Source organism: Diabrotica virgifera, chromosome 8, assembly GCF_917563875.1.
Source record: "Diabrotica virgifera virgifera chromosome 8, PGI_DIABVI_V3a".
Classification (NCBI taxonomy): Eukaryota; Metazoa; Arthropoda; class Insecta; order Coleoptera; family Chrysomelidae; genus Diabrotica; species Diabrotica virgifera.
The window spans coordinates 157,902,292-157,929,022 of NC_065450.1; the positions used below are offsets into that span (position 1 = coordinate 157,902,292).

The 26,731-nt window shown below is 32.9% G+C and overlaps 1 protein-coding gene across 1 annotated transcript in view; it reads left to right on the forward strand.

Annotated features, from left to right (window-relative positions):
* Positions 1-492: 492 nt before the first annotated feature.
* LOC126890408 (microfibril-associated glycoprotein 4-like) overlaps positions 493-26,731 on the forward strand; it is a 90,391-nt gene continuing 64,152 nt past the window's right edge. Inside the window, exons 1-2 of the mRNA XM_050659313.1 lie at positions 493-737; positions 19,712-19,736. Coding sequence (XP_050515270.1) covers positions 627-737; positions 19,712-19,736 — 136 coding nt within the window. The 5' untranslated portion in view covers positions 493-626. The remainder of the gene's footprint in view (positions 738-19,711; positions 19,737-26,731) is intronic.

Genomic DNA, 26,731 nt, shown 5'->3' on the forward strand with positions numbered 1-26,731 from the left:
GACTATAAAAGATAGAACTGTTATAAACGGATTTGAGTCGCAATTTAAATAATATCGTGTCTTAAAATCGTCAAATAAATACATTGTAAAAATTCCATAAATTATGTTCTCGTTTTAGAATGTTTAAGTGGATTATAAATTATTGTAAACAATAAATGAATTAAACAATAAATGTGTATAGCAAAATAATATAAATTAAGTGTTTTTGTTTAAATTATAGTATTTAAAAAGTGTTAAAAATAATAAATAAAGTAAATCTCTTAAAATTACTTAGAGAAAAAATGAAAAATTAACAATTTAAATAAAACTGTCAGAAACTAAAATTTATTTAAAAAGTGCAAGCAGTTTCAGAGATAATGGTTACATGTTGTTTAAATAATTAAACTGATTATTAAATAATTAAATTAAAAAGTTTTTAATGGAAAAACATTAACTTAATATTCCTTTGTTAACAAATAATTTCTTTGTCTTACAAAGCTATTATAAAACAGGTGTTACATAATGCTATGAAATTTTAACGATATGATACCGAATTTATTGTTTGAATTAATTGCATTTTTATTTCCCATAAATCATATTTAAACAAATTTTGTAGTTACTTATGGTTCGCTTGCCAAATTCAAAAGATGCAAGGTGTAGTCATTTTAATAATTGCATCATTTTTTGGATGTAATGCTGATAGTATCAAAAGCGCTGTTCAGGCACATTTTGAATTTCCAGAAAATACTGCAGATGAGGTAAAATAATTATTTTTGTATATCCTTCAATTAAACTAAATTTTTTGAGTATTCTTATGTAGACATTAGTAACACCACTGGAGTTTTTCGATATGAAGTATCTTCAGATTTTGAATATATCCTTGTTCCGCATGTGATATTAGGGCCAATTAATTTTATTATTTTAGTTTATCAGCACAAATATTGCAATACGTGATACATGACTTGCAAGTATCTGTCTTATAACTTATAATTAATTAAACTTTTGATTTAATCAAATCTTAACTAATAAACAAAGTAAATGACGTAAGTGAAAATCATTCACAAGAAATAAATTGTAGAATAGAGAAGGATAGGAGGACATTCAATAACACGGCCAAACTCTTTAAAGCCACAACTTTAATCTGGAGATAAAAGTAAGGCTTGTACGATGTTATATCTTCTCAATATTATACTACTACTCTGGGCTAATTAGCAAAATTCATGGAAAAGTTATTTACCAGCAATTTTATTGCTGGAATCGAATTATAAGATCCTATATATTAATAATATAGGTATGCAAAGTCCGCAGATAGTGTGCTACTTTTTTTATAAACAAAATGGCGCCGACAAATCGTATTTTTTTCAATTATAGCTCTATAACTCCGAAGATTATAACTTTACAACCAAAACACCTTAATAAAAATTCATCGCAATTAAATTATGCATAGAGATATGTTTTTTACCATTTGCTCCGACGAAAATTTTCCTCGGAAAATGCGGGATTTCCTAACAAAAACTCTAATTTTCAAATAAAGTTTTAGGTAAGTAATTATTAATGAATAATTAAATAACTTAGCAACATCAAAGCTTTCTTTGTATAGATTGTAATTCCAGAAGCCGGTGAAAATTAAACGAATATTTTAGCAACAATTCAATTGTTAATTAACAAATTACGATCGCAATAATAACCAAAATAATCATGATACATTGATCAAACTTATAAAGATTATAAAGATGAGATGCTTATTTAATATTTTATTGACAAAATATAAATTTTTCTTTTTTTTTGCATAATCTTTCAATTTTGAAAAAAAAATAGTTATAATACTAAGAAAGTACAAAGAAAGGTTATTTACCAGCAATTTTATTGCTGGAATCGAATTATAAGATCCTATATATTATTAATATAGGTATGCAAAGTCCGCATATAGTTTGCTACTTTTTTTATAAACAAAATGGCGCTGACAAATCGTATTTTTTTCAATTATTGCCCTATAACTCCGAAGATTTTAACTTTACACCAAAAACACTCAAATAAAAATTCACCCCAATTTAATTCTGCATAGAGTCATGTTTTTCCCGATTTGCTCCGACGAAAATTTTCCTCGGAAAACGTGGGTTTTCCCAACAAAATCTCGAATTTTCAAATAAATTTTTTGGACCAGTAATTATTTATCAATAATTATATAGCTTGGTGAAATAAAAGCTTTCTTGTTACAGATTATAAATTCAGAAGCCGGTGAAAATAAAACGAATATTTTAGCAACAATTCAATTGTTAATTAATAATTTACAGTCGCAATAACAACCAAATAATCATGAGACATTGATCAAACTTAGAAAGATTATAAAGGTGTGATGCCTATTTAATATTTTGTCGACAAAATATAAATTTTTCATTTTTTTGCATAATCTTTAATTGTTTAAAAAAAATTGTTATAAACAAATTAAGATTTCTCAGAAATTGTTTATTATATTCTAATTTAAAAAAATACTTAAAATGCGTATTTCATAGGTCTTGAAAATGAATGCTTTAAAAAAAATTTCTAACCATTTGCAAAAAAGTTATGAAACAGCAAAATAAATATACCAAATCTCCGTTATTTATAATTTGTTTTAATTGTTTCAAAGCTTAAAAGTTAGTCTATGGTACAACCTAATTACTCACAAATTATGTCGAAAATTAGTGCAATGGTTATATTTTAATCAAAGATTAAAAATACTTTTTTTGTAATTTTAGCGCAAACGTAGGCCTGATACAGAGTCGGAGCTAAAATGTTCACTCGAAGCGACTGACACGCAGCATGCATTATTTATTAAAAGTGTACATCACGCGGCCGGTCGTCGCTCCGAGTGAAAATTTTAGCTACAGTACTGTGTTACTCTACTTTCGCGCGTGTAAAGTACAAAAAAATATATTTATAATCTTTAATTAAAATATAACTATTAAACTGATAATCGATATTTTTTTGTAAATAATTATCTTGTACTTCAAAACTCACTTCTACGCTTTGAAAGAATTAAAAAATATTATAAACACAATAGTAATCGTATGTTTACTTGGCTGTTTCATAACTTTTTTACAAATGGTTGCAAAAAAGTTTAAAAGCATTTATTTTAAAGATATTTAAAATGCGCATTTTAGCTATTTTTTAAAATTATAATATAATAAAAACTTTCTGAGAAACGTTAATTTGTTTATAACTATTTTTTTAAACATTTAAAGATTATGCAAAAAAATAAAAAATTCATATTTTGTCGACAAAATATTAAATAGGCATTTCATCTTTATAAGATTTCAAAGCTTGATCAGTGTATCATAATTATTTTGGTTATTATTGCGACCGTAAATTATTAATTAACAATTGAATTGTTGCTAAAATATTCGTTTAATTTTCATCAGCTTCTGTAACTATAATCTAAACCAAAAAGGCTTTTAAGTCACCAAATTATTTAATTATTGGTAGATAATTACTTATCTAAAACTTTATTTGAAAATTAAAGATTTTGTTGGGAAAACCGGCATTTTCCGAGGAAAATTTTCGTCGGAGCAGATCGGGAGAAACGCGTCTCTATGCAGAATTTAATCACGGTGAATTTTTTTTAGTGTTTTTCTTGTAAAGTTAGAATCTTCGGAGTTATAGAGCAATAATTGAAAAAAACACGATTTTCGTGCGCCATTTTGTTTATAAAAAAAGTAGCAGACTATCTGAGGACTTTGCATACCTATATTATTAATATATAGGATCTTATAATTCGATTCCAGCAATAAAATTGCTGGTAAATAACTTTTCCCAAAAATGGCCTATTCTCCGATAATCAGCCCAGACTATAAGGAATTTAATTCTGTACACTCACTGAAGCAATTGAGAAAAAAATTAAGCCTTCGAGATGTGGCTATACAGGCGAATCCTGTAATCATGGACGGACAAGATAACCAACAAGACCGTATTACGAAGAATAGGGAAAGAAAGAGAGGTCATGTATATCATTAAAAGGGGAAAGTTAGAATATCTCGGACAAATAATTAGAAACGGCACTAAATACAGGTTACTGAAGGTAATCTTTCAAGGCAAAATATTTGGAAAGCGAGGAATTTGGAAAAGAATATTATCATGGTTAGAGAACCTAAGAAAATGGTTCTTTATAACAACAACTAATCTGTTTAAATCATCAGCTAGTAAACTAATTATAGCCAGAATGATAGCAAATATTTGAAACGAATAGGCACCAAAAGAAGAAGAAATCTTAATTGATTATTAAATTTAACTGTAGCTTGGGCGGACATAATCAAATTTTTATTTTTTTAACGTGCCCTGTGAAGTCCCCTTGACGTTGGCGATTAACATGGCGAAGCTGTCTCTGTCTCGAGCTATTCTAAATAGTTGTTCTGCTTTCTTTATTCCTGTCCACTCCCTGATATTCTGTAACCAAAAGGCCTATTTTCTGCCAATTCTTCTGCGTCCTTCGATTTTACCCATCATAATAAATTGAATAATATTATATCGGTCTCCCCTTACTACGTGCCAAAATAGGGAATCTTTCTACATATATTTGATATTATCAAGAAGCTAGTTAGCAGAGCAACATTTGCTCTCTTAAGGACTCCCACATTTGTCAGCATAGCCGTCCATGGCGTTTTCTATGTACGTCTGTGCAACCAAATTTCAAGGACCACCAACCGATTAACCCATTTTCTACCAGAATATCGATAAATATATTTTTTCATAAATACAACTGCAGATGACAATGGAATGAGTCTAAATAAACGTAAAAATAGGTTTTTATTAATTTTTTTTTATAAACATACGAAAAAAATGCTGTGACCATATGGTTACGCATGGAGCTTACTTATATACATTACGTATTTACTCCTGTGTATGAAATATGTCAAAACACTCATTGCAAAGTCCTAAATCACATTTGTTACCATGTGTATGTATCATAGATGAATACCCTTCTCCAGCACACCTGCGTCTTTTACCGTTAGAGACTGGAACAACAATATGTTCAATTTTGTCATATCGAAGATTCTCGGACTCTCTATTCATTGACAGACCATTCCTGCTTACTGCAGGCCTACCAGGACAACTAGGTAGAACTCCATATTTCCGCAAATTTCCGTTGATAACTTATATAAAGTACCCACGCGTTATGTAGGCATACATCTAAAAGCCAAGTAAAAAAAGCCCAATACACCTTTACTTCTGATGCCAATTCTGTATCGTGCCACATCTCCATCCATTCTATCCATGCAACCCATGAATGTAGTATATTTTGCAATAATCAAAGGCCTTTGTACTTGAATAATTGTCTTCTGTTGCTTAGAGTGCCTATTGACTAAACTTTGAGGACTGATGCCGTAGCAAGTTGCTGGAAAATTCTTGAAAGTAGCAAATTTTTTTATTTCTTGTAAAATATGTTCAAGCATATCTTTGACAAAAAAATAATTTGAAGAGTTGTAATGGACTCTGTTATGAAATTCATAACTTTCAGACTCATTCATGTTTTTAAATTTTTCTATTATGTATCAAATCACACTGTATCCATTGCGTAATCTCAGTTTATTAGAAATTCTACATTTATTATTTTTTCCTTATTTATTTGACGCCTCTCTTCATCAGGTTCTTTTGTCTTTAGTTCATTCACAGATGCTTCCTCTCCTTGTTCCATAGTTTTATTACGATTATTTGTTTGAATTTCAACTGATGCCAATAATTGACTATGAGACAAATGGCCAACTAAATCACCACGATCTCCATCCGTGCTCTCATGAACATCTGGAGGAAAACTAAACACCGATGTTCCACATTTTCTATATGTTCGTCGTCATACCACATAGTCATTGCTTTTTCTAATATAAAACCAGGACTGAAAATAAAAAAAAAACAGAAAACCTATAATTTATCACATATTATCCCTATGTGCCCATATGGTCACAATGAAATACTAGCAGCTCTGCCACAATTGATAGAATACTTTTGTAATAAATTGTATAAATATGTCTTAAACAAATTCCTCTAGATCCTATTTTTCCAAAAATATTTTTAGTATCTTCAAAAATAAGATTAAAAAATATTACTTACTCAAAGCGAACGTCATTTTGATCCTTTCTCGTTGTAACACCACCAAATAATAACTATAACACGACCTTGCAAGCGAATAGATCAGGTAGTGAGTATGTAATTGGTTAAGTAGATAGGGGAAGGAGGGGTATGATGGGGTAGTTAAGGAAAATAACAAAAATACAACATAATTACTACGTTTATTACTATTACTAATTGATGGCGCGTTACGTCATTAATCTAACTATGATTTGGTACAATCTTTGGAAAATCAACCTATCACATTTTTTAACAATTAGCCATTAATAAGAACATTATGAAAAACCATCTTGCCCCATACTATGGGGTATGATGGGGTAATGGAATGGGGGCATGATGATGATGCTATTTAATTCTCACAAAACCAACAAAAATGTGCATTTGCTACAAATCTTCATTGTCCACCCTAGCACAAGCATTGTGAGCTCAACATCCACAGATCTGGCAGCCTACCCAGGGTTCTGACGATGTCACTTTATCTATGGCTGTTTTCATAACATCTCTTGACCACTCTCCTCTTTTTGTTTTTTTCTTGTAAGTACGTACCATGGTATTATCTAAAACAATAATCCAATGTTATTTATTAAGAAATTTAAATTAACCCAGATTTACCACCAATGTCCCATCATACCCCGCACCCAATACCCCATCTTGCCTCAAAAGGTAACTTAACCCAAATTTTATTTTTTTGCTCTGTAGAGGGGGTCAATAGTGGTGTAAATTTAAAATCTCGACTGATTTCCGCCGTTGCGTTAGCCGTCATCTTGATTTTAAACGAGAACGGCTTTTGCTCAATATCTCCGCAATTTTCAACTTTTCAACAAAAAGTACACAAACCAAAATTGTTTAAAATGTTATTTTCTATAATTTATATTACTACAATTTTTTCGTGCGGTCGATATTTTCCGAGTTATGGCGGAAAATAGTGACAGTTGGAGCTTATCTATTAAATTATCTCATGTATTCTTAGTTTTACGACAAAAATGTATCTATACAAAAATAGGAAGAATTAAATTCTACACAATTTTGATCTCCTTCATTTTTTTGCTAAAATTAATATTTAAGGTAGTACGTATGCGGTAATTGCGCGAGCGTAAGACATGATTGATTTATAGCAATTGTTTTTGTTTAATATATATGCCATTTTCAACTAAAATTGTTCCAAATATGATTTCCTATAATTTCTTTTTAACAATTTTTTTATATAAGCATAATAATTTCTGAATTGTCTCATTTATTATTAACTTTACGATATAATTGTACATAAACAAAAATAAAGAGAATAATATTTTATACAATTTTTGAAACTTCCAATGAAGCACCAACCAAACTAAGTAGTACATAAAAGACGTAAATACTAGTGTGGTCCGATAAGTACTCAGCCTCTCCGTCCGATGGCGCCACTGTCGCAAGAAAAATCTACCATCGTTTAATACATTCTTTTAGACGGCCTATGTCAAAATATCAGACCAATCGGACACGTAGTTATGTTTTAACCGCGTGTGTAAGCGGGCGTGTTTGGGAATTTTAGAAAAATGAAAAAAGAGCAATATCAGTCGGTGATTCGATTCTTGTTTTTAGAAGGGAAATCCCGCAGCGAAATCAAAAAGCGCTTGAATTCTGTAAACGATAATTCTTCTCCGTCGATAAAAACCGTCAAAAATTGGTTTAACGAGTTCAACGATGGTGGCACGTCGGTTTTTGATAAGTCACTCCCAGTTGCCCCGAAAACGGCTACCACTGAGGACAACGTGAAAGAAGTCCACGATCTCGTATTGGTAGACCGCCCACTGAAGGTGCGTGAGATAGCTGAGACAGTATGGATCTCAAAATATCTCATTGGTCATATCCTGCATGAAAGCTGTTGGCGTGCTGGCTGCCGCATTTTGGAACTCAGAACAATAAACACAACCATGAGACCACATCAGAACAGTGTCTGATGCTGTTTAAGCGTAATCCAAATGAGTTTCTACGTTGTTTCATAACCGTCGACGAAGCATGGTTCCACTGGTATATACCCATGGCCAAGGAACAGTCGATACAGCGACGTCACCCCGCGAACGTGTTACGAGGAAGGCGAGGACTGTCCAATTGGCCGGAAAGGTGATATCCACCATTTTCAGGGATTCACAAGGTGTGATCTATATCCACTTCCTAGAAAAGAGCAAAACGACCATAGGACCAATTGGGAAAGAAGAAAATGCCATCGCCAGGGCCAACTTGATCGAATAGGTCTACAAACTGCTGTTCCATCCAACGTATTCTCCAGATTTGGGTCTGGAAGACTTCTTTTTGTTTCCAAACTTAAAAAAGTCACTCGCCGGGTAGAAATTTAAGTCGAATAAGGTGTTCATCACCGCCACGGCAGACTACTTTGCAGACCTCGAGAAAAGGTATTCTTCAGACGGGTTAAAGAAGGTGGAGAATCGCTGGGTCAAGTGTATCGGTCTAAAAGGAAACTATATATATATATATATATATATATATATATATATATATATATATATATATATATATATATATATATATATATATATATATATATATATAATAAGCGAGTCTTCTACAGCTGTCGCCGCTTCTCGCATCCTAATCTCCAGCGATTTCTGTCGAAGCAATCTTCAGTTTTTAAGTCTCTGGCGGTCATTGCATCTTCGACATCTTCTCTCCAGGATCGTCTTGGTCTACCTCGTTTTCTTCTTGTGGGTGGAGTCCATTTTTCTATTTTTTTCGGCCATCTATTTTCAGGCATTCTCTGAAGGTGTCCATACCAGTTAAATCTTTTGGCTTCGATTGTGTCTATTATATCTAGATCGATTTCCATTTGTCTCCTAATATCTTCGTTTCTCACCCTATCAAGTCTAGTGAGTCGGCAACATCGTCTCCAATAGTTCATTTCCATCGCCTTGATTTTTGACTTGTTTCTTTGGTTGATTTCCCAGAGTTCAGCGCCGTACAACCCAATACTTTCTATTATTGTTTTATACATTCTTCTTTTATTTTCTTTTGTTATTTTATTACTCCACAATAGTCCGTGTAGCTGTCTGGTGGCTGATCTTGCTTGGCCAATCCTGGAATGTATTTCGTCGTTACTCCCTGCTTTTGAAGGTATTTGGACTCCTAAGTATTTGAAGACTTCTGTTGGATTTATAGTTCCCATTTGAGTTATTATGAAAAATTATGAAAATACAATTATGAAAAAATAATACAATTAATGGGAATAGAAATCAGAACAAAAAGAGAATTAGAAGAAATATTAAATAGAAAATGGCAAAACGAATGGGATAATTCCCCTAAAGCAAGACGTCTCTATAATTTTATTCCAAATTTAAATAATATACCAAATTATTTTAACCCAAAAAAAGGATTAATCCATTTTCTTACAGGGCACGGTCCGTACCCTACATACCTACATAGATTTAACTTAAAAGACAATCAATATTGTGAATGTGGAGAAATAGGCACACCAGAACACATAGTATTTATTTGCGAAAGACAAACAAATACACAAGAACTACAAAGAATGAGAAGAGACCTTGTTGGCATAAATATAGTAAATATAATACAAAATGAAGAATTATTTAATACACTAAATAATTTAGCGGACATAATATCAAAGAAAAAATTAGAATTATATAATATTAGACGAAGAAGAAATCAAGTAAATAATATCCAACCTCTATGAATTTTAATAAGAAATTATACAAAAAAAATTAAAATTACATATAAAAATATAAAATAAAATATTGGAATAATTAAATAAATATTTATATAATAAATAATTAAAAATTAATATCAAATATAAAATAAAATAAAATAAATCAAAAATCAAAAAAAAAATATTAATCAAACAAAAAAAAAATTAAACTAAAAACCTGAAATTTTAAAACTCAATGGTCTGAGGCTCACCGAAATACCATTGAGAATACATATCATAAAGTCGATTAGACCTGCACTTAAAATTATTCGTGACTATTTTTAGATGAATAGTGCTGGCATTTCTCATCTGAGAATGAGAAATGGGAGCACTTTTATAAAAATTATATGTTAAAAAAAAAGTAATAATTTATCTGTTGTTTATTAGTTTTTGTTTAGTTGCTGTTATTTGTTTATTAGAATTGTTTACAATTTGTAGTTTTCATAATTAGTAGTAGATTAGGGCTATTGTTACTTAATTAGTCAAATAGAAAAAATTCTTAAAATAATAATATTGTAATAAACTACTGTAATCCCATCAGGAAACGACCTGGATTAGTCACAAGAGGCCAGGTCAATTGTATAGTACTATAAATAAATAAATAAAAATAAATAAATAAAAAAAAAGTTCCCATTTCAATTTGTAGGCGTTCTGGTGTTTCTCCTACAACTAAGTACTCGTTTTTTTGTATATTAATTGTAAGGCCCCAATTAGTGTACTCCTCTTCCAGTTTTCTGAGCATATAGTCTAAGTCACTCTCGTCTTCAGCTAGAATGGCTTGGTCGTCAGCGAAGTGTATTGTGTACAATCTATCGTCATCGATTGGGATGCCATATTGCAGCACTTTCTTGTCCACAGTGAGAGTGCCTCATTTAAATATATTTTAAAGAGTGTAGGTGCTATGCAGCAGCCTTGCTTTAGGCCCTTACTAATAGGAATTTCTCTTGTTAATTTGTTTCCAGTTTTAATGTTTACCGTCATATTTTTGTAAAGCTGTTGTACTGCTTGTATATTTTTTTTGCTTATTCCTTGTTTTTCCATTGCTATCCAGAGCATTGAAAGTGGTACACTACCGTATGCCTTTGTATGCCTATGTCAGATCAATAAAAACTATATGGGTGGAAAGGTTGTGGGCTAATCTTTTCTCAATAACTTGCTTTAGAGAAAATATGCTGTCCATACAGGATCTGCCTGCACGAAAGCCATTTTGTTTTTCTACATCTGTCATCTCTTTTTCAATTTTATTTTTTATTATTTTTCCATAGAGTCTTGAGAGTGAGTTTATGACACTAAGCCCCCTGTAGTTTGAACAATTTTTCTATCTCCTTTTTTGTATATATTGTTAATATGTGCTGTTGTCCACTCATGTGGTAAATCATGACCTTTATAGAATAAGGTGAAAACATACGCAAGTAATTCTCGTAATACTTGTGGGCTGTGTTTTAGTAATTCGTTCGGTATTCCTTGTGGTCCGCATGACTTTCGATTTTTTAGAGTTCGTATTGCATTCTCGACTTCCTGTACTGTTATTTCATCGTCTTCATCGTATTCTACTTCATATGTTGTTGTACTGATGTTCGTGAATTGCGGTCTTGTTTCAGTCAAAAGTTGCGAGTAATGTTCGATCCAAGATCTTTCTTCTATTAAATCTATTCTACTAGTCTCTTTTCTGTTTGTTCTCAGATTTTTTATCGTTTTCCATGCTAAAAGGAAACTATGTTCAGAAATAAATCTCCACTTTTCCAACATTGTCGTTTTTCTTTTAAAGGCTAAGTACTTATCAGACCGCCCACGTAATATCTTATATTATGCATTAAGTTCACTTCGTTTTATTAACTAGCGGGTTTTATTGGTTGAATTTGTCTGACGAAATTTTAAGTTTCATGTCAGCTAATATATATTATTATATTCCAACATTTTTTTTAAATTTTAGAACCTGTTGGGGAGAATTTCCCCATTCCCCCCCTCGTAGACCCGCCACTGGTTTTCTGAAAAAATTGTAGTAAATCGTAATTGCAACTATTTCAGTCCTTACAGTTTTTGTCGAAAAGTTGAAAATGGCGGAGATATTTAATAAAAACCATTGCTATAGAATCAATCAGGTCTTACCCTCGTACCTTTACCGCGTACGTACTACCTTAAATAGGTACTGATTTTATCAAAAAAATTATAAAAATAAAAATTGTACAAAATTTAATTCTCTTCGTTTTTGTAAACGTACATGTTTGTTGTAAAACTAATAATGAACGAGATAATTCAATAATTCAATAATTATGCTCTAACTGTCAGTATTATGCCCCCATGACTCGGAAAATATCGACCGCACGAAAAAAATTATAATAAACGAAGTTATATAAAATTATATTTTCAACAATTTCAGTATCTACACTTTTTATCGAAAAGTCGAAAATGGCGGAGATATTGAGCAAAAACTGTTTTCGTTTTAAATCAAGATGGCGGCTAACGCAACGGTGGAACTCAGTCGAGATTTTAAATTTTCACTACTTTTGACCCCTTCTAAAGATTGACAAATAAAATTTGGGGCAGCTCCTAATGCAAGGTCAAATGCTATTCCGACTGGGCTACTACAAACGGTCTGACCAGATCCAACCATGAAGAAATGAAAAACTGTATTTGTTTAGAAAAATACATAAAGTATTCAAACTTAAAAAATTTATTACTCGATGAATATCGAGACCAGTTTCGTTTCTCGTGAATTTTCAAGGTCCCTAAATACGAATATAATAACACGTAGAAGAACCTACAAAGTAACTGATGTCTGGCAATTGTGTTACTCCCTGCATGGAGTTTTGTACAACACCGTTGCATATTCAGCCGCCAGAAGTTGTTACTCAAGAAGTTTTCGATGAACACGAATAGTTAATGTGCAAATGTGAAAAAAAATTCCGAAATATCTGATTTTACAGGAGAAACAAAAAACTTACAGTGCATAACTCCACTCATATACAACTAAATATGTGAAAAATGCACAAGTCCCTAAATAATTTAAATTCGCATTTTTAGTAATCAATTTGCTGTGCCATTTTAATCTCTACCTTGTAGGTACTCACCCATTTAAAATGAAAAGACTTTATTGTATAAACATCAGAAATGCACCGATAAGTTTGAACTGTTTGGCCATTAACAAGAGCGGATTTGTGGGACTTGTGCAGATTTCATATGGTTTTCAATATTAATGGACTCAGCAGATGTCATTTTCGCAATTTTAACACAATCTAGTAACATGTACCATCAAAAGTTTAAAATTGAATATTTTGGACTTGCATTTTTCATATTAGGCCGACCATATGACACCGGAAAGAGCCCCCGGAGTACCTACTGTCCTTTAGAGGTATTGTCATGGCCTTATTACGGAGTAGGGTGGGCCAAAAAAAAACTTTTTTGAAGTGAAAACTTCTTTAGGGACGTTGTGTGATTTTTGGATAGGGGAAAAAGCATTGAATTCGCGACCGTAATCGCGACTTTTGGATAGGGGAAAAAACATCGAATTCGCGACCGTCATGGCGACCGTCATCGCGACCGTCATCGCGACCGTCATCGTGACCGTCATCGCGACCGCCATCGCGACCGTCATTGCGACCGTCACCATATATAAATTGTATAGTGGTATTTAAATTTAAAATAAATGTAAAACCTATTTTAGGATGGAGAAAAAGGATTTATTTCGCGACCATCATCGCGACCGTCATCGCTTCAGCGAAATAAATTTTGTACATATACTCGTATAGGTATATTATGTGTATGTATACATAAATTGTATAGAAGTATTCAAATTTAAAATAAATGTAAAACCCATTTTTGGATGAGGAAAAAGGATTTATTTCGCGACCGTCATCGCGACCATCATCTCTTCGGCGAAATAATTTTTGTACGTATATTTATTATGTGTATGTATATATAAATTGTGTAGGAGTATTTAAATTTGAAATAAATGTAAAATCTATTTTGGAATGGGGAAAAAGGATTGATTTCGCGACTGTCATCGCTTCGACGAAATAAATTTTGTGCGTATATTATTATAATGTACGTATAATAATAGTAATGTTGTTGAAGTGATAACTTCTTTAGGGACGTTGTGCACTTTTTAGATGGGGAAAAAACTATTGAATTAACGACCGTCATCGCTTCGGCGAAATAAATTTTTGAAGTGAAAAGTTCTTTAGGGACGTTGTGCACTTTTTAGGTGAAAAAAGTATTAAATTAACGACGGTCATTGCTGCGACGAAATAAATTTTTGAAGTGAAAACTTCTTTAGGGACGTTGTGCACTTTTTAGATGGGGAACAAGTATTGGATTAGCGACCGTCATTGCTTCGACTGAATAATGTTTTGAAGTGAGAACTTCTTTAGGGACATTTTGAAATTTTTTTAGATGGGGAAAAAGTATTGAATTAGCGACAGTCATCGCGACCGTCATTGCTTCAACAGAAATACATTTTTGAAGTGAAAACTTCTTTACGTACTTTGTGCCCTTTTAAGATGGGGAAAAAGTATTGAATCAGCGACCGTCATCGCGACCGTCATTGCTTCGACGAAATAATTTTTATAGTGAAAACATTTTAGGGACGTTTTGCCCTTTTTAGATGGAGAAAAAGTATTGAATTAGCGACCGTCATCGCGACCGTCATTGTTTCGACAAAAATAAATTTTTGAAGTGAAAACTTCTTTAGAGACGTTTTGCAATTTTTCGATGGGGAAAAAGTATTAAATTAGCGACCGTCATTGCTTTAACGAAATACATTTTTTAAGTGGAAACCTTCTTTAGGGAAGTTGTGCCATTTTAGATGGAGAAAATGATTGAATTTGCGACCGTCATCGCGACCGTCATTGCTTCGACGAAATAAATTTTTGAAGCGAAACTTTTTAGGGACGTTAAACACTTTTTAGATGGGGAAAAAGTGTTGAATTAGTGACCATCATCGCTTCGGCTAAATAAATTTTTGAAATGAAAATTTCTTGAGGAACGTTGTGCACTTTTTGGATGCGAAAGAAGTATTGAATTAGCGACCGTCATCGCTTCGGCGAAATAAATTTTTGAAGTGAAAACTTCTTTAGGGATGTTGTGCACTATTTAGAAGGAGAAAATGTATTGAATTAGCCACCGTCATCGCTTCGGAAAAATAAATTTTTGAAGTGAAAACTCCTTTAGCGACGTTTTGAACTTTTTCGATGTGGAAAAATATTAAGTTAACGACGGTCATTGCTTCAACAAAATAAACTTTTGAAGTGAAAACTTCTTTAGGGACGTTGTGCCCTTTTTAGATGGAGAAAAAGTATTGAATTAGCGACTGTCATCGCGACCGTCATTGCTTCGACAAAATAAATTTTTGAAGCGAAACCTTGTTAGGGGCGTTATACACTTTTTAGATGGGAAAATATTGTTGAATTAGCGACCGTCATCGCTTCGGCGAAATAAATTTTTGAAATGAAAATTCCTTGAGGAACGTTGTGCACTTTTTACACGGGAAAAGTATTGAGTTTGCGACCGTTATCACTTTGCCAAACTAAATTTCGTACGTATGTATATTATGTATATGTACATGATACTAAAAAAAGCCAGATAGTATCTTCCCTTAGCCCAAATACGCCCCAGTTCGCGCATGATGACGTAACTGGAGACCAATTTGAATTTGAATTCTTGTTAAAGTTAAATATGATTTGTATGCATTCTGTCATGAAATTATTCAATTAGCAAAATAATATTATACGACTTTTTTGTGTTATTTGTTTATAAAAGACATTTCACTTTTACAAAGATAAAATATAAAGTATACATATCTTACGGACTATTATCAAACTAATCGGACGTTACGAACCATTAGGAACGTGCCGGTCTCCAGTTGCGTCACGACTCTCCCTCCCTTCAGGATGCGCAATATATTTTATATAGGCATAGCTTAGGACATAAGGCAGTTTGTGTAGTGTTGTAGACAATAATATGTCGATTTGTCGAATTTATGCAACTGGCATAGTGAAAAACATAAAAACATTTGTTTTGCATATTACTCTGTAATTGTACTGTAAATGTATGCAATTCTACATTGAATTTACAAATAATATACTGTATTTCTATGTTTGAGCTGTTTTTAATTGTATTTATTAAGAAGATCGAAATCCCATTAGAAGTAGAACTATAGAACTCGTTTTATATTACGAGATACGTTGTATTTGAGTACAAAGTAGAAAATAGCAAAAAAAAAACGATATTTCATGGATGATGCGCGGCCGGAACGTGTCAATATATCTTTTTTTTTCTTTGTTTTATTTAAATTCTGACCCCTCAACGAAAGATATACGTGGTATAGCAAAACGGGATAAAATATTTTTGTGTTTAAAAAAAATTCAAAAACAACCAATTTTTTTAAACTTTACGACCAATGCGCGACCGAAGATATCAACCAATTTGAAAAATTCTTTTTGTAATTTAAAACTCTGTTCTAGTAGCAATTTTTCCGCGGATAGCAACACGAAATAAAAAAAAAGTTTTTTTCGGCCCACCCTATTCCGGAGCTTTGTTAAAATTCGTTATGTAATTAACCAAAACTCGTTACTCAGGGCTTTTCCAGGTCCGGAACTAGTTTTCTCGGGGACTATATTATTTGTGATGATATCCGTGTTGATCGACCTGGAAAACCACTTAAGTACAAAGTCTTGGTTAATTACACAGACCAACAAAAAAATTATGTGACACAGAATAAATAGAAATAATGATATAAAATAAAAATATGACACCTAGAAGAGCCTATGGAGTGAGTGATACCTGGTAAGTTTGTCACTCTTTAGAGTTTTGTACAACAACGTTACATAATTAGTTAGCCGCCAGAAGTTGTAACTCGAGAAGTTTTCGAGGTCGCTGAACACGAATATGACACCGACAACAACCTCCGGAGTATCTACTGTACTTTACGGGGTATTATCAAGGCCTTATTCAGGAGTTTTGTTAAAATTCGTTATGTAATTAACCAAAACTCGTTACTCAGGCGGTTTCCGAGGTCGGCAGATATTTTTCTCGGGGACTATATTTGTGATTATATTTGTGTTTATCGACCTCGAAAACCATCCAAGTATCTACAAAGTTTTGGTTAACTATACAGGGTGTCCAGAAACTCTACCGACAAACGAAGACAGGAGATTCCACAGATAATTTTAAGACAATTTAACCCAATTCACCTAGTCCGAAAACGCTTCCTAAGGAAACTAGAGCTATTTGAAGATGGCGTCTGGTAATTAGTTTTTCTTAAATACCTCCGGAACGCTTATATTTAGAAAAACAAAAATTGTTATGCATATTTATCTTTCAGAGATAAATCGATTCCATCCATTGTAAATTTCTAGTACCGGTTATAGGCGTCCGTTTTGGATTGGTAACCGCAACGGTTACTTTATCGCATAACTTTTTTGTCTTTAGTTTTTAAGCATTTTTGACACTAGATTATTAAATTATGAGGTATTCTTACACTAAAAGGAACTCTTGCTATAAGTCGATAGGATACACCGTTTTCTAGAAAAATGAATTTAAAAATTTTTGAAGTTGTACTTCTTTAGGCGCGATTGAGAGTAAATTTTTATTATTCTAGGCGCATGCGCACACAGACAGTATGGAGTTCGTTGCTAATCTTTAAAGTTATGTATGTATCAGCGCAAATAAGGTATGAAAATAATATATTAGTGTTTTTAGTAAATATAGTATTTATTATAATTTTTGTGTCTTCCTCGGGAGTAAGATAATAAGTATCTAATATAACATATTTATACTTGATTTGATCTATTTGTCACCGTAATTTGTAATAATTATGTCCGAGATGTACGTAAACACAGCGATGATAGCTTCGTTAGTAGAGCATTCTACCATAGATCAAGAGGTCCCGGGTTCGAATCCGGACGATTCATATTCATTTTTTAAATTTTTGGAATTGTTTTAATAAAAAAATTTTGAAAGTGGTAGGTAAGTATTAGAATTAGTTTAATATTTAAATAAAATACAAATAAACTATTTAGTATATTTATTTCGTTGAAATTATATAATAGAAATGTAACTCCTTACGTGCGTACAAAGTACACACATACTCTTTTCGTTTTTTAAATTTCAAAAAGAAGTAAAAAAAAAACTATTTAAAAAAACGAAAACTTGTACGTTTAATTATATTCCAGAAATGAATCGATTTCATTAATTTCGAATTTCTAGTACCGGTCATATGCGTCGGTTTTGGGTAGGTCAACGGTTATTTTATCTTACACCATTTCTGTCTTTAATTTTTAAGCATTTTTGACACTAGATTTTTAAATTTTGAGGTATTTTTGTAGAAATAGTTACTATTGCTTTAAGTTGTTAAAATACACCGTTTTCTATTGAAAATTTTTTCAATTTTTTTCAAATTCAAGACACGAAAAATTTTCAAATCGATTTTTCTTGAAAACGGTGTGTCCTACCGAATTAAAGCAAGAGTACCTTTTAGTACTAGAGTACCTCTCAATTTAATAATTCAAAATGAGAGATGCTTAAAATTTAAACAAAAAAAAAGTTATGCGATAAAATATCTGTTTCCCTACCCAAAACAGACGCCTGTGACCGGTACTAGAAATTCGAAATGGATGGAATCGATTTGTCTCTGGAAGATACATATGCGTCCCAATTTTCGTTTTTATAACTAGAAGCATTCTGGAGGTATTTAAGAAAAACTAATTACAAGACGCCATTTTCAAAGAGCTCTAGCTCCCTTAGGAAGCATTTTCGGACTAGGTGAATTGGATTAAATTGTCTTAAAATTAGCTGAAGAATCTCTTGTCTTTGTTTTCCGGTAGAGTTTCTGGACACTCTGTATAACGATTTTTGTGAAATTCCATTTCTACATTGTTAAATCGTAAATTAAATCTCTTAATTTGTTAAGTCTTGTAAATTGCAACTTTAGATTAGCTTTGTCTTTTTTTACCCTTGTCTTTTTCTCCCTATTAATAATAGTCCCTCTCCGTGGTCCACTTAGCCTGTGGTTAGTCATCTTGAACGACACCTGGGCACAGCATAGAAAACGCAACAGCAGTGACACACTAGTAGGCGGGAAAAGTTCGCGCACTATTACGGCGCAGATCGTCGGCCATTTTGTGCGTAGTACCAGACAATGTAGAAAATCGACAGTGTTGCCGATTTGTACATAATTATCAGATTTACTTAACTTTTATGACATTCTGATAATATTAAATATTTTTTAACATAATTTTATACGTATGCCTGTAAGAATTATGTCAATAATTGGGACATAACACAAAATATTGACGATGAATGGCGATTGTATTTTTAATCTTTTGCATAAATTCCAGAAATTATTCAAAAAGAATCTCTCACGAGTAATAAAGTTGGTGACATCGGCAACACTGATGAACTAACACATCACATCACCACTGAGATGTACTACGCGAAAAACGGCGACCCTGTACTTTTCAACTTCAAAGGCGGCATCAGGGAGTGTCCTTGCTGGTTTCGTTTATTATGCTGTGACCTGGGTACGAAAAGTTGTCTCCCTTCCCTATCCATGATTGTTCGATTAGGTTCGTAATAGTATTGGTGTATGGTAGGATCAGTTAGGCGTTAATTTTAAGAAATGTTGCTGACTAAGGGCAAAAACAGACGGGCCACTCTGTAGATCCACTCTGTGGATCCACAAAGCAGCTTCCGATGATTGGCCGTGGGTTCTTATGTGAAGTGGACGTTGCACCCCAGACGAGCGACTGTGGCCGGCCACAGTCGCTTGCATAAGAACCCACGGTAAACTACTTTTGTGGATCCACAGAGTGGCCGACCACATTCGCCGTCGTATAAGGCGCTAAATGGGCACAGTTCTCAAATCCATAAAAAATTTGATATTTGCTACTTTTTTTTCTGTTATTTTAACTACATGAAGTTTTTAATCATTTTCAGGTTATTGGGTGTTATCCACCAGACGGTAAGTAACTTGTCTGCAAATAAATATATTTATAAAGTTTTCATTTAAATTGTGTAAATTGGTAACACTTATTTGGCAGTTGCGGTGTTGAGACTTCAGATTTGATTTTATTATTTATTATAATTATCTTTTAATATAAATAAATTTAATGAAAATTTCCCTTTATAAAAGTTATACTTATTTAAAAACCCTTAAAATGGCTTCACTTACCACAGAACGCTTTAACTCTCTAAAAAGAGCATCATCAGTGTGACATGCTTGACATGCTGAGCCACCCAAAAAAAATTTTCACTAGTAATACCACTAGAGGTCAAATTATTTCCGGAAATTTTTTTGAGATCATGAATATTTTGACCCGAGTCGCAGACGAGGGAAAATTTTCTAAAAATATTCATGATCAAAAAAAAATTTCCGGATATTAATTTGACTTCGCGTGGTATTCGGTAAGAAAATTCCACACCAAATTTGCATTTGAAAATCCAAAGCTGCATGAACAGATTAATAGCGCGCCATAGCTTTGTCAGCAATTATTTAGGCTTTCAAATTCGTAATTTCTACTCATTGTAGTTGCATGGGAATACCATTTCAAGATAGAAAATAGTATATTCTTCAATTTTACATAAGTTTTGAGTAACTACAAGTGATAGAAAATGAATCAAAACTAAATTATGTAAACAAATAAAAACCAGTCTGTCAAAAATGTTCTGTTATTGTAAACGTCAAAAAATTTCCACTATAATTCGCTGTTGGGTACCCCACGAGCAAAAAATTTCCGATAAAATACCTCCGTTGCCATGGTGATCTGTCAAAATAACGTATTTTGATTGGTTCAAAATTACAGGTGTGGAATTTTCAATGTAAGACATTTAGTCAACATTTAAAGGGCTCTAACCGATGTATTTTTAGGTGGCTTAGCATGCCAAGCCTATCACAATGATGATGCCCTTTTTAGAGATCGAAAACGTTCTGTGATAATTGTAGCCCTTTTAACACTGTATACATCGGGCTTATAGCCCGATCAAAGAACAATCTGACCCAAAAAAAATAAAGGAAGGATGAAAATTTGGGAATAGGTAGTTGAAATTGTCTATTATTATATAAGAAAAAGTTTACAATTCTACATCTTTTCTAAAATGGAGGGGAATACCCTCTCTCGAAGATGAAAAAAATACATTCAAAATAAGACCGGATAAAATGACTAATTCTAAACAACTTTTCTTCTATAGAGTTTTTTCACTAGTTAATATTTTTCGAGTTATTTGCGAGTAAATATGTTCATGTTTACCAAAATAAAACATGTTTTTGGACGGTTTTTCGGAGATAACTCAAAAAGTAAGTATTTTAGCGAAAAAGATATTCTCAGCAAAAATATAGCCTATAAAAATTGAAAAAAAATGGTGTATACATGAGGTCTGTAGACCCAGTAGAAGAAGAGTTGTAGCTAATTAAAAGTAGGTTCTTCTTCGTCAAATTCCAAATCGAGTATTTCAATGTGAAATAACCCAAAAACGGAGCACTTTTAGGGGAAAATTCATTTTAACTTTTTTAAAGTGTTTAAAAAAAGGTTTATTTTTATTTAAAAAAAAAAACTTGTAATATTAAAAGTAAGTGAATTAAGCTCCAAATATTGTTGGTCCTTTTTATTTTTTGGTACAAAATCGCGAAAATCACCCCCTAATAATTAACATCACATTATACATTTTAACATTACCACTTCACAAGTTACTTTGTCTGTGTATTATTTATATGATCTGTAAGTTTCATCGGTTCAAAGTGCTTCGTTTTGAAAAAGCTGTAGTTAAAATGGCTTGAACGAGTAACTAATCACGATTTTAGGCAAATTTTGAACAGCCATAGCATAACCAATTTTTGTCTAACAAGAAAACAAAAGACCAAAAATAATCAGAAAAGCAAAACGTACATTTTATTACTCTTTGAGATTTTTGGTATTCCTAATTGTTTTTAAGTTAATTCCACAAACAATTACGATTTTTTTCAAAATTAAAAAAATGTTTTATTTAAACCCAATTTTTTTCAAAACTGAGCACTTTGAACCAATGAAACTTATAGATAATATAAACAATACATAAGTAAAGTAACTTGTAAAGCGGTTACGATTAATATTATTTGAGAAGCGAATTAAGGGGTGATTTTTGCCATTTTTTACCAAAATATAAAAGGGACCAACAATATTTTGAGCGTAACTCAGTTACTTTTAACGTTAGAAGTTTTTTAAAAATCAAAAATAAACCTTTTTTAACACTTTAAAAAAGTTGTAATGAATTTTCCCCGAAAAGTGCTCCATTTTTTGGTTACTTCACATTGAAATATTCGATTTGGAATTTGACGAAGAAGTACCTACATTTCATTAGCTGCAACTCTGCTTCTACTGGGTCTGCAGACCTCACGCATACACCATTTTTTCAGTTTTTTAGAAGATATATTTTTACTACTAATATTTTTTTCGCTAAATTACTTACTTTTTGAGTTATCTCCGAAAAACCGTCTAAAAACATTTTTTATTTTTGGTTAAAAATGAGCACGTTCACTCGCAAATAACTCGAAAAGTATTGACTTATTAAAAAAACTCTATAGAACAAAAGTTACTTAGAATTAGTAATTTTATCAAATTCCGGACTTATTTTGAAGGTATATTTTTTCACCCCCGAGAAAAAATTTTTCACCCCGTATTTTCCAATGTTTGTAAAATGGAGGGGATGTAGAATTGTAAACTTTTTCTTATATAATAATACACAATTTCAACTACCTATTGCCAAATTTTCATCTTTCCTTTATTTTTTTGGAGGTTTTCGTAAAATTTTGCGTTCCCTGATCGGGCTATTAGCATACCTATCTAGAAAGCCCGAAGGGATCATTTTGGCCCCACGGTCTTTAATCAATTAAAACTCAGTTTAAAAAAATTAAATCTACTCTAGACGATAGAATCTGATTTTATTTTTTACTTTCATTGTTTAACACATTCGCTGCCCATCAAGAACATTCGGAACACCATACAGTTTGCAGTTTTTGATATTTGCCACACATTGCCTTGGTACAGCCGCGGCAATGATTGGAAGTATTATTTCCTTTACAAAATATTTTCAACTGATATGTTTTTCGGTTTTGGATAGTAACAGTGATAGTAGTTGTTGGTAGACCTGGTGTTGCTAGGCATAGTTCCAGATTTCGGGAGGCAAGGTATGGGGCCCATAATTCTTCACATAGCCGAAGAGTAAACTTACGAAGACTTAGTCTACTTCCAGTTATTTCTTTTAATATATGCATTTATTGCTTCAAAGTCAAGAGTATTATAAAACGCGGACATAGGCCAGCGTCTTGAAGTTACCTTTTTAGTATAAAGACGAGTCATTTGGTCTTCTACACTCTACACCAACAATTGTATCTTTGTGTTCACCAACAATTTTGTCTTTATTACGTAGATGATCAATACCAGTATAAGGGTAACCATTTACAATAAACATACATAAATGTAATTTTACCCATCCGAGAGGAATTTGAAAGAAAGGCTCGTCGAATTTCCCAGAAAACGATAATAACTTACACAGGGCCAATTTGGCCCCTTTAGAATTCTATGGTAGATTTGTTAGAAAAACCATTTAATAAATTTAGTAAACAATATTTTTTGTGTTAAATAAGGCTTCGTATCAAAATATTAAAAGTCATAAAATATGACATTATTATTGTCTCAAATAAAAAAAAACAACAATAACTTCAAATCACAACAGGGGAAAAATTGGCCCCTCCGATTTTCTAGTGTTAAGGGTTTTTAAATAAATATAGCTTTTATAAAGAAAAATATTTTATTAAATTTATTTGTAATTAATTGTATACAGCCAGCTACAGGAAATTCTTCCTTTGTATATCTATCCGTGGATACCTTTTTATTATATTTATTGTTTCTACAGTATGCGCCAAAATAAATAGTACTAAAATAAACACTAAAATTTTGTTTTTTATTTTGTTTATTATTATTTGTATATTTTTATTATACTTCATATAGCCTTGCAAACGTTAGTCATGGCGACGTTTCCGATACAACAGATCCTAAAGATGCCCTCCGTTCAGTTTTCAAGCATTTTTCTTATCGTTTACCAAGTTTCTCAATCATATCTGTGAACTAAGGCAGTTGAATGGCGAGAAAAAATTTTAACTTTAGTTTGCAATTCCGGAAGGCTACATGATGAACATGGTAAAGTAATATTTAAAGTAGAGGACAAACTTAAAGAATGGGAAAATTACGTTTTGAACCTATTTGAAGACGATAGAAGTAGTTCACCTCCGGATATTACTAACTGCGACGGACCCCAAATAATACGCTTCGAAGTAACAAAAGCCATACAATCATCAAAAGATGACAGAGCGACAGGTCCTGATGATATTCCAACTGAAATATACAACCCTATAAATGACAGTAATGTTTTAGAGGCTATTGTTCATAGCTCTACCAAAAAAGACAACAGAAAAATCTGTACTGATTATTTATAGAACCATCATGTTAAACCATTTATTGAAAACTTTTCTGAAGTTAATATATGGTCGTATCTACAATAAATGCGAGGAAACCCTAAGTGACACACAGTTTGGTTTCCGTAACGGTTTGGAACGAGAGAGGCATTGTTTAGGATGAACGTACTTGCTCAAAGATGTCGAGATATATCTGTAGACATATACTGTTGTTTTGTTGACTTCCAAAAGGCATTTTATCGTGTTAAGCACCCTATATTGATCGAAGCTCTAAAAGACATTGGCTTGGACGCCAGAGGTGTTCGGAAAAGGAAAAATATCCAAAACAAGAAAAACTAAACTTAGATAACCTAAAAGTCCCTGAGGTACAAGAAAGATTTGAGAGAACAGTGGATAAAAAGTTACTAGAAGAAAACAGAGCAGACTCCACAATAGAAAATCAATGGAACACCATAAGCAGTATCATACTATACACAGCGAAAAAAGTCATAGGAACAAAGACACAACGGAGAGAAGAAACGTGGTTCGATGAAGAATGCAAACAAGCTATACAGGAAAGAAATGAAGCACATAAGAATTACATACTCAGACGTACTAGAGAGAGAAAAACAGAATTTGAGAACAAAAGACGAAGAGCAGATAAACTGTGCAGGCAGAAAAAGAGAAAGTACGAAAACCAACGGATATTAAACATAGAGAGGGAGTTTAAGGAAAACGAAACACGTAGTGCATACCAACTTATTAAACATTTAAGACGGATACAAACCGAAGACTAGCCTCTGCAAAAATAAGAAGGGTGAAATCATTAGCGACATGGACAAAATTAAGATAACCTGGATGACATATTTTAAGGAAGTATTAAACAAAGGGGCACAACCACCATTACAACAACAGAGGTAGCAGCAGGCATGGCAGGAAGAACAACAACAAGAGCTGGGGGAAGATGGAGAAAAAAATGAATTAACTAGACCCCCAACGCTAGAGGAGGTCCAAACGGCAATCCACATACAAAAAAGCCATAAAGCACCGGGAAGAGATAAAATACCGGCAGAACTACTCAAGCAAGGAGGAAGGAATTTGACACAACAGATGTACCAGCTAATACGAGAGATATGGATAGAAGAAGAAATCCCCCAACAATGGAAGAAAAGTATATTCATAAAAAAAGAGACAAACTGTTGTGTGAGAATTATAGAGGCATCTCTTTACTTTGTTCGGGATACAAAATATTCACAAACATCCTTAATCGAAGACTTCAACCTCTCACGGAAAAAATCATCGGGGAATATCAAGCAGGGTTTAGGCAAAATAGATCCATTGACCAACTATTTACAGTTAAACAAATACTAGCCAAAGCATGGGAATATGACATGGACGTTTACAATCTCTTTGTAGATTTTAAACAAGCCTATGATTCAATAGATAGAACAATTCTACCTAATATATTGGAAGAATTTGGCATACCATCAAAATTAATACCACTAGTTCAAATGACAATGACAGAAACAAAAGCACAAATATGTATTCAAGGACAGATCACTGATGCGTTTACGATAACGCAAGGACTGAAACAAGGCGACGGACTGGCTCCAACGCTTTTTAATCTTGTTCTTGAATATGTAATTAGACGGTTGACGGTGAGCGGAAATAACATACTTACAAACAAATCTACCCAATTAGCAGCATACGCGGATGATATAAACATAATGAGCAGAACAATGAATGCAGCGGAAGAAACCTACGTTGAGTTGAAACAAGAGTGCAGAAGCAGTAGGGCTAGCAATAAACACAAATAAAACAAAACTACTCATACAAACCAGATCAAATAGACCGGCGCAAGAACACTTTATTGGCGATGTAGAACATGTGAATAGATTCACGTACCTAGGAATGGATCTGGGTGCAAGCAATGAAGAAGAACCGGAAATAAATAGAAGGCTTGTGCTGGCACATACAGCCTATTTCGCGATGGTCCACATATTCAAATCGCGATACGTACACCGGAAAACAAAACTCCGGGTATATAAAACAATAATCAGGCCCATAGTAAGTTATGGCTGCGAAACATGGGTGGTGACACAGAAATCTGCCAATGCATTAGATGTGTTTGAAAGAGAAGTATTACGTAGGATACTGGGCCCAATAAGTGAAAATAACAACTGGCGAATTAGGTATAATAGAGAAATATACGAGCAATATAGCGAACCAACTCTAGCACAACACACTAAACAGCAGAGATTACGGTGGGCAGGGCACGTGGTCCGCATGCATGAGAATATAATTCCCAGAAAATTGCTGAATGCAAGAATGCAGGGAAGAAGACCTGTTCGAAGACCTAAAAAGAGATGGGAAGACGAAGTCGATGAGGATGCCAGGAACTTCCTGGGAACGCGTTCATGGAAAAGAACAGCGGTAAATCGAAATGATTGGGGAAGCTTATTGAAGGAGGCCAAGGCTCGATTTGGGCTGTAGTTCCATTGGATGGATGGATGGCAGATACGTTCGAATAA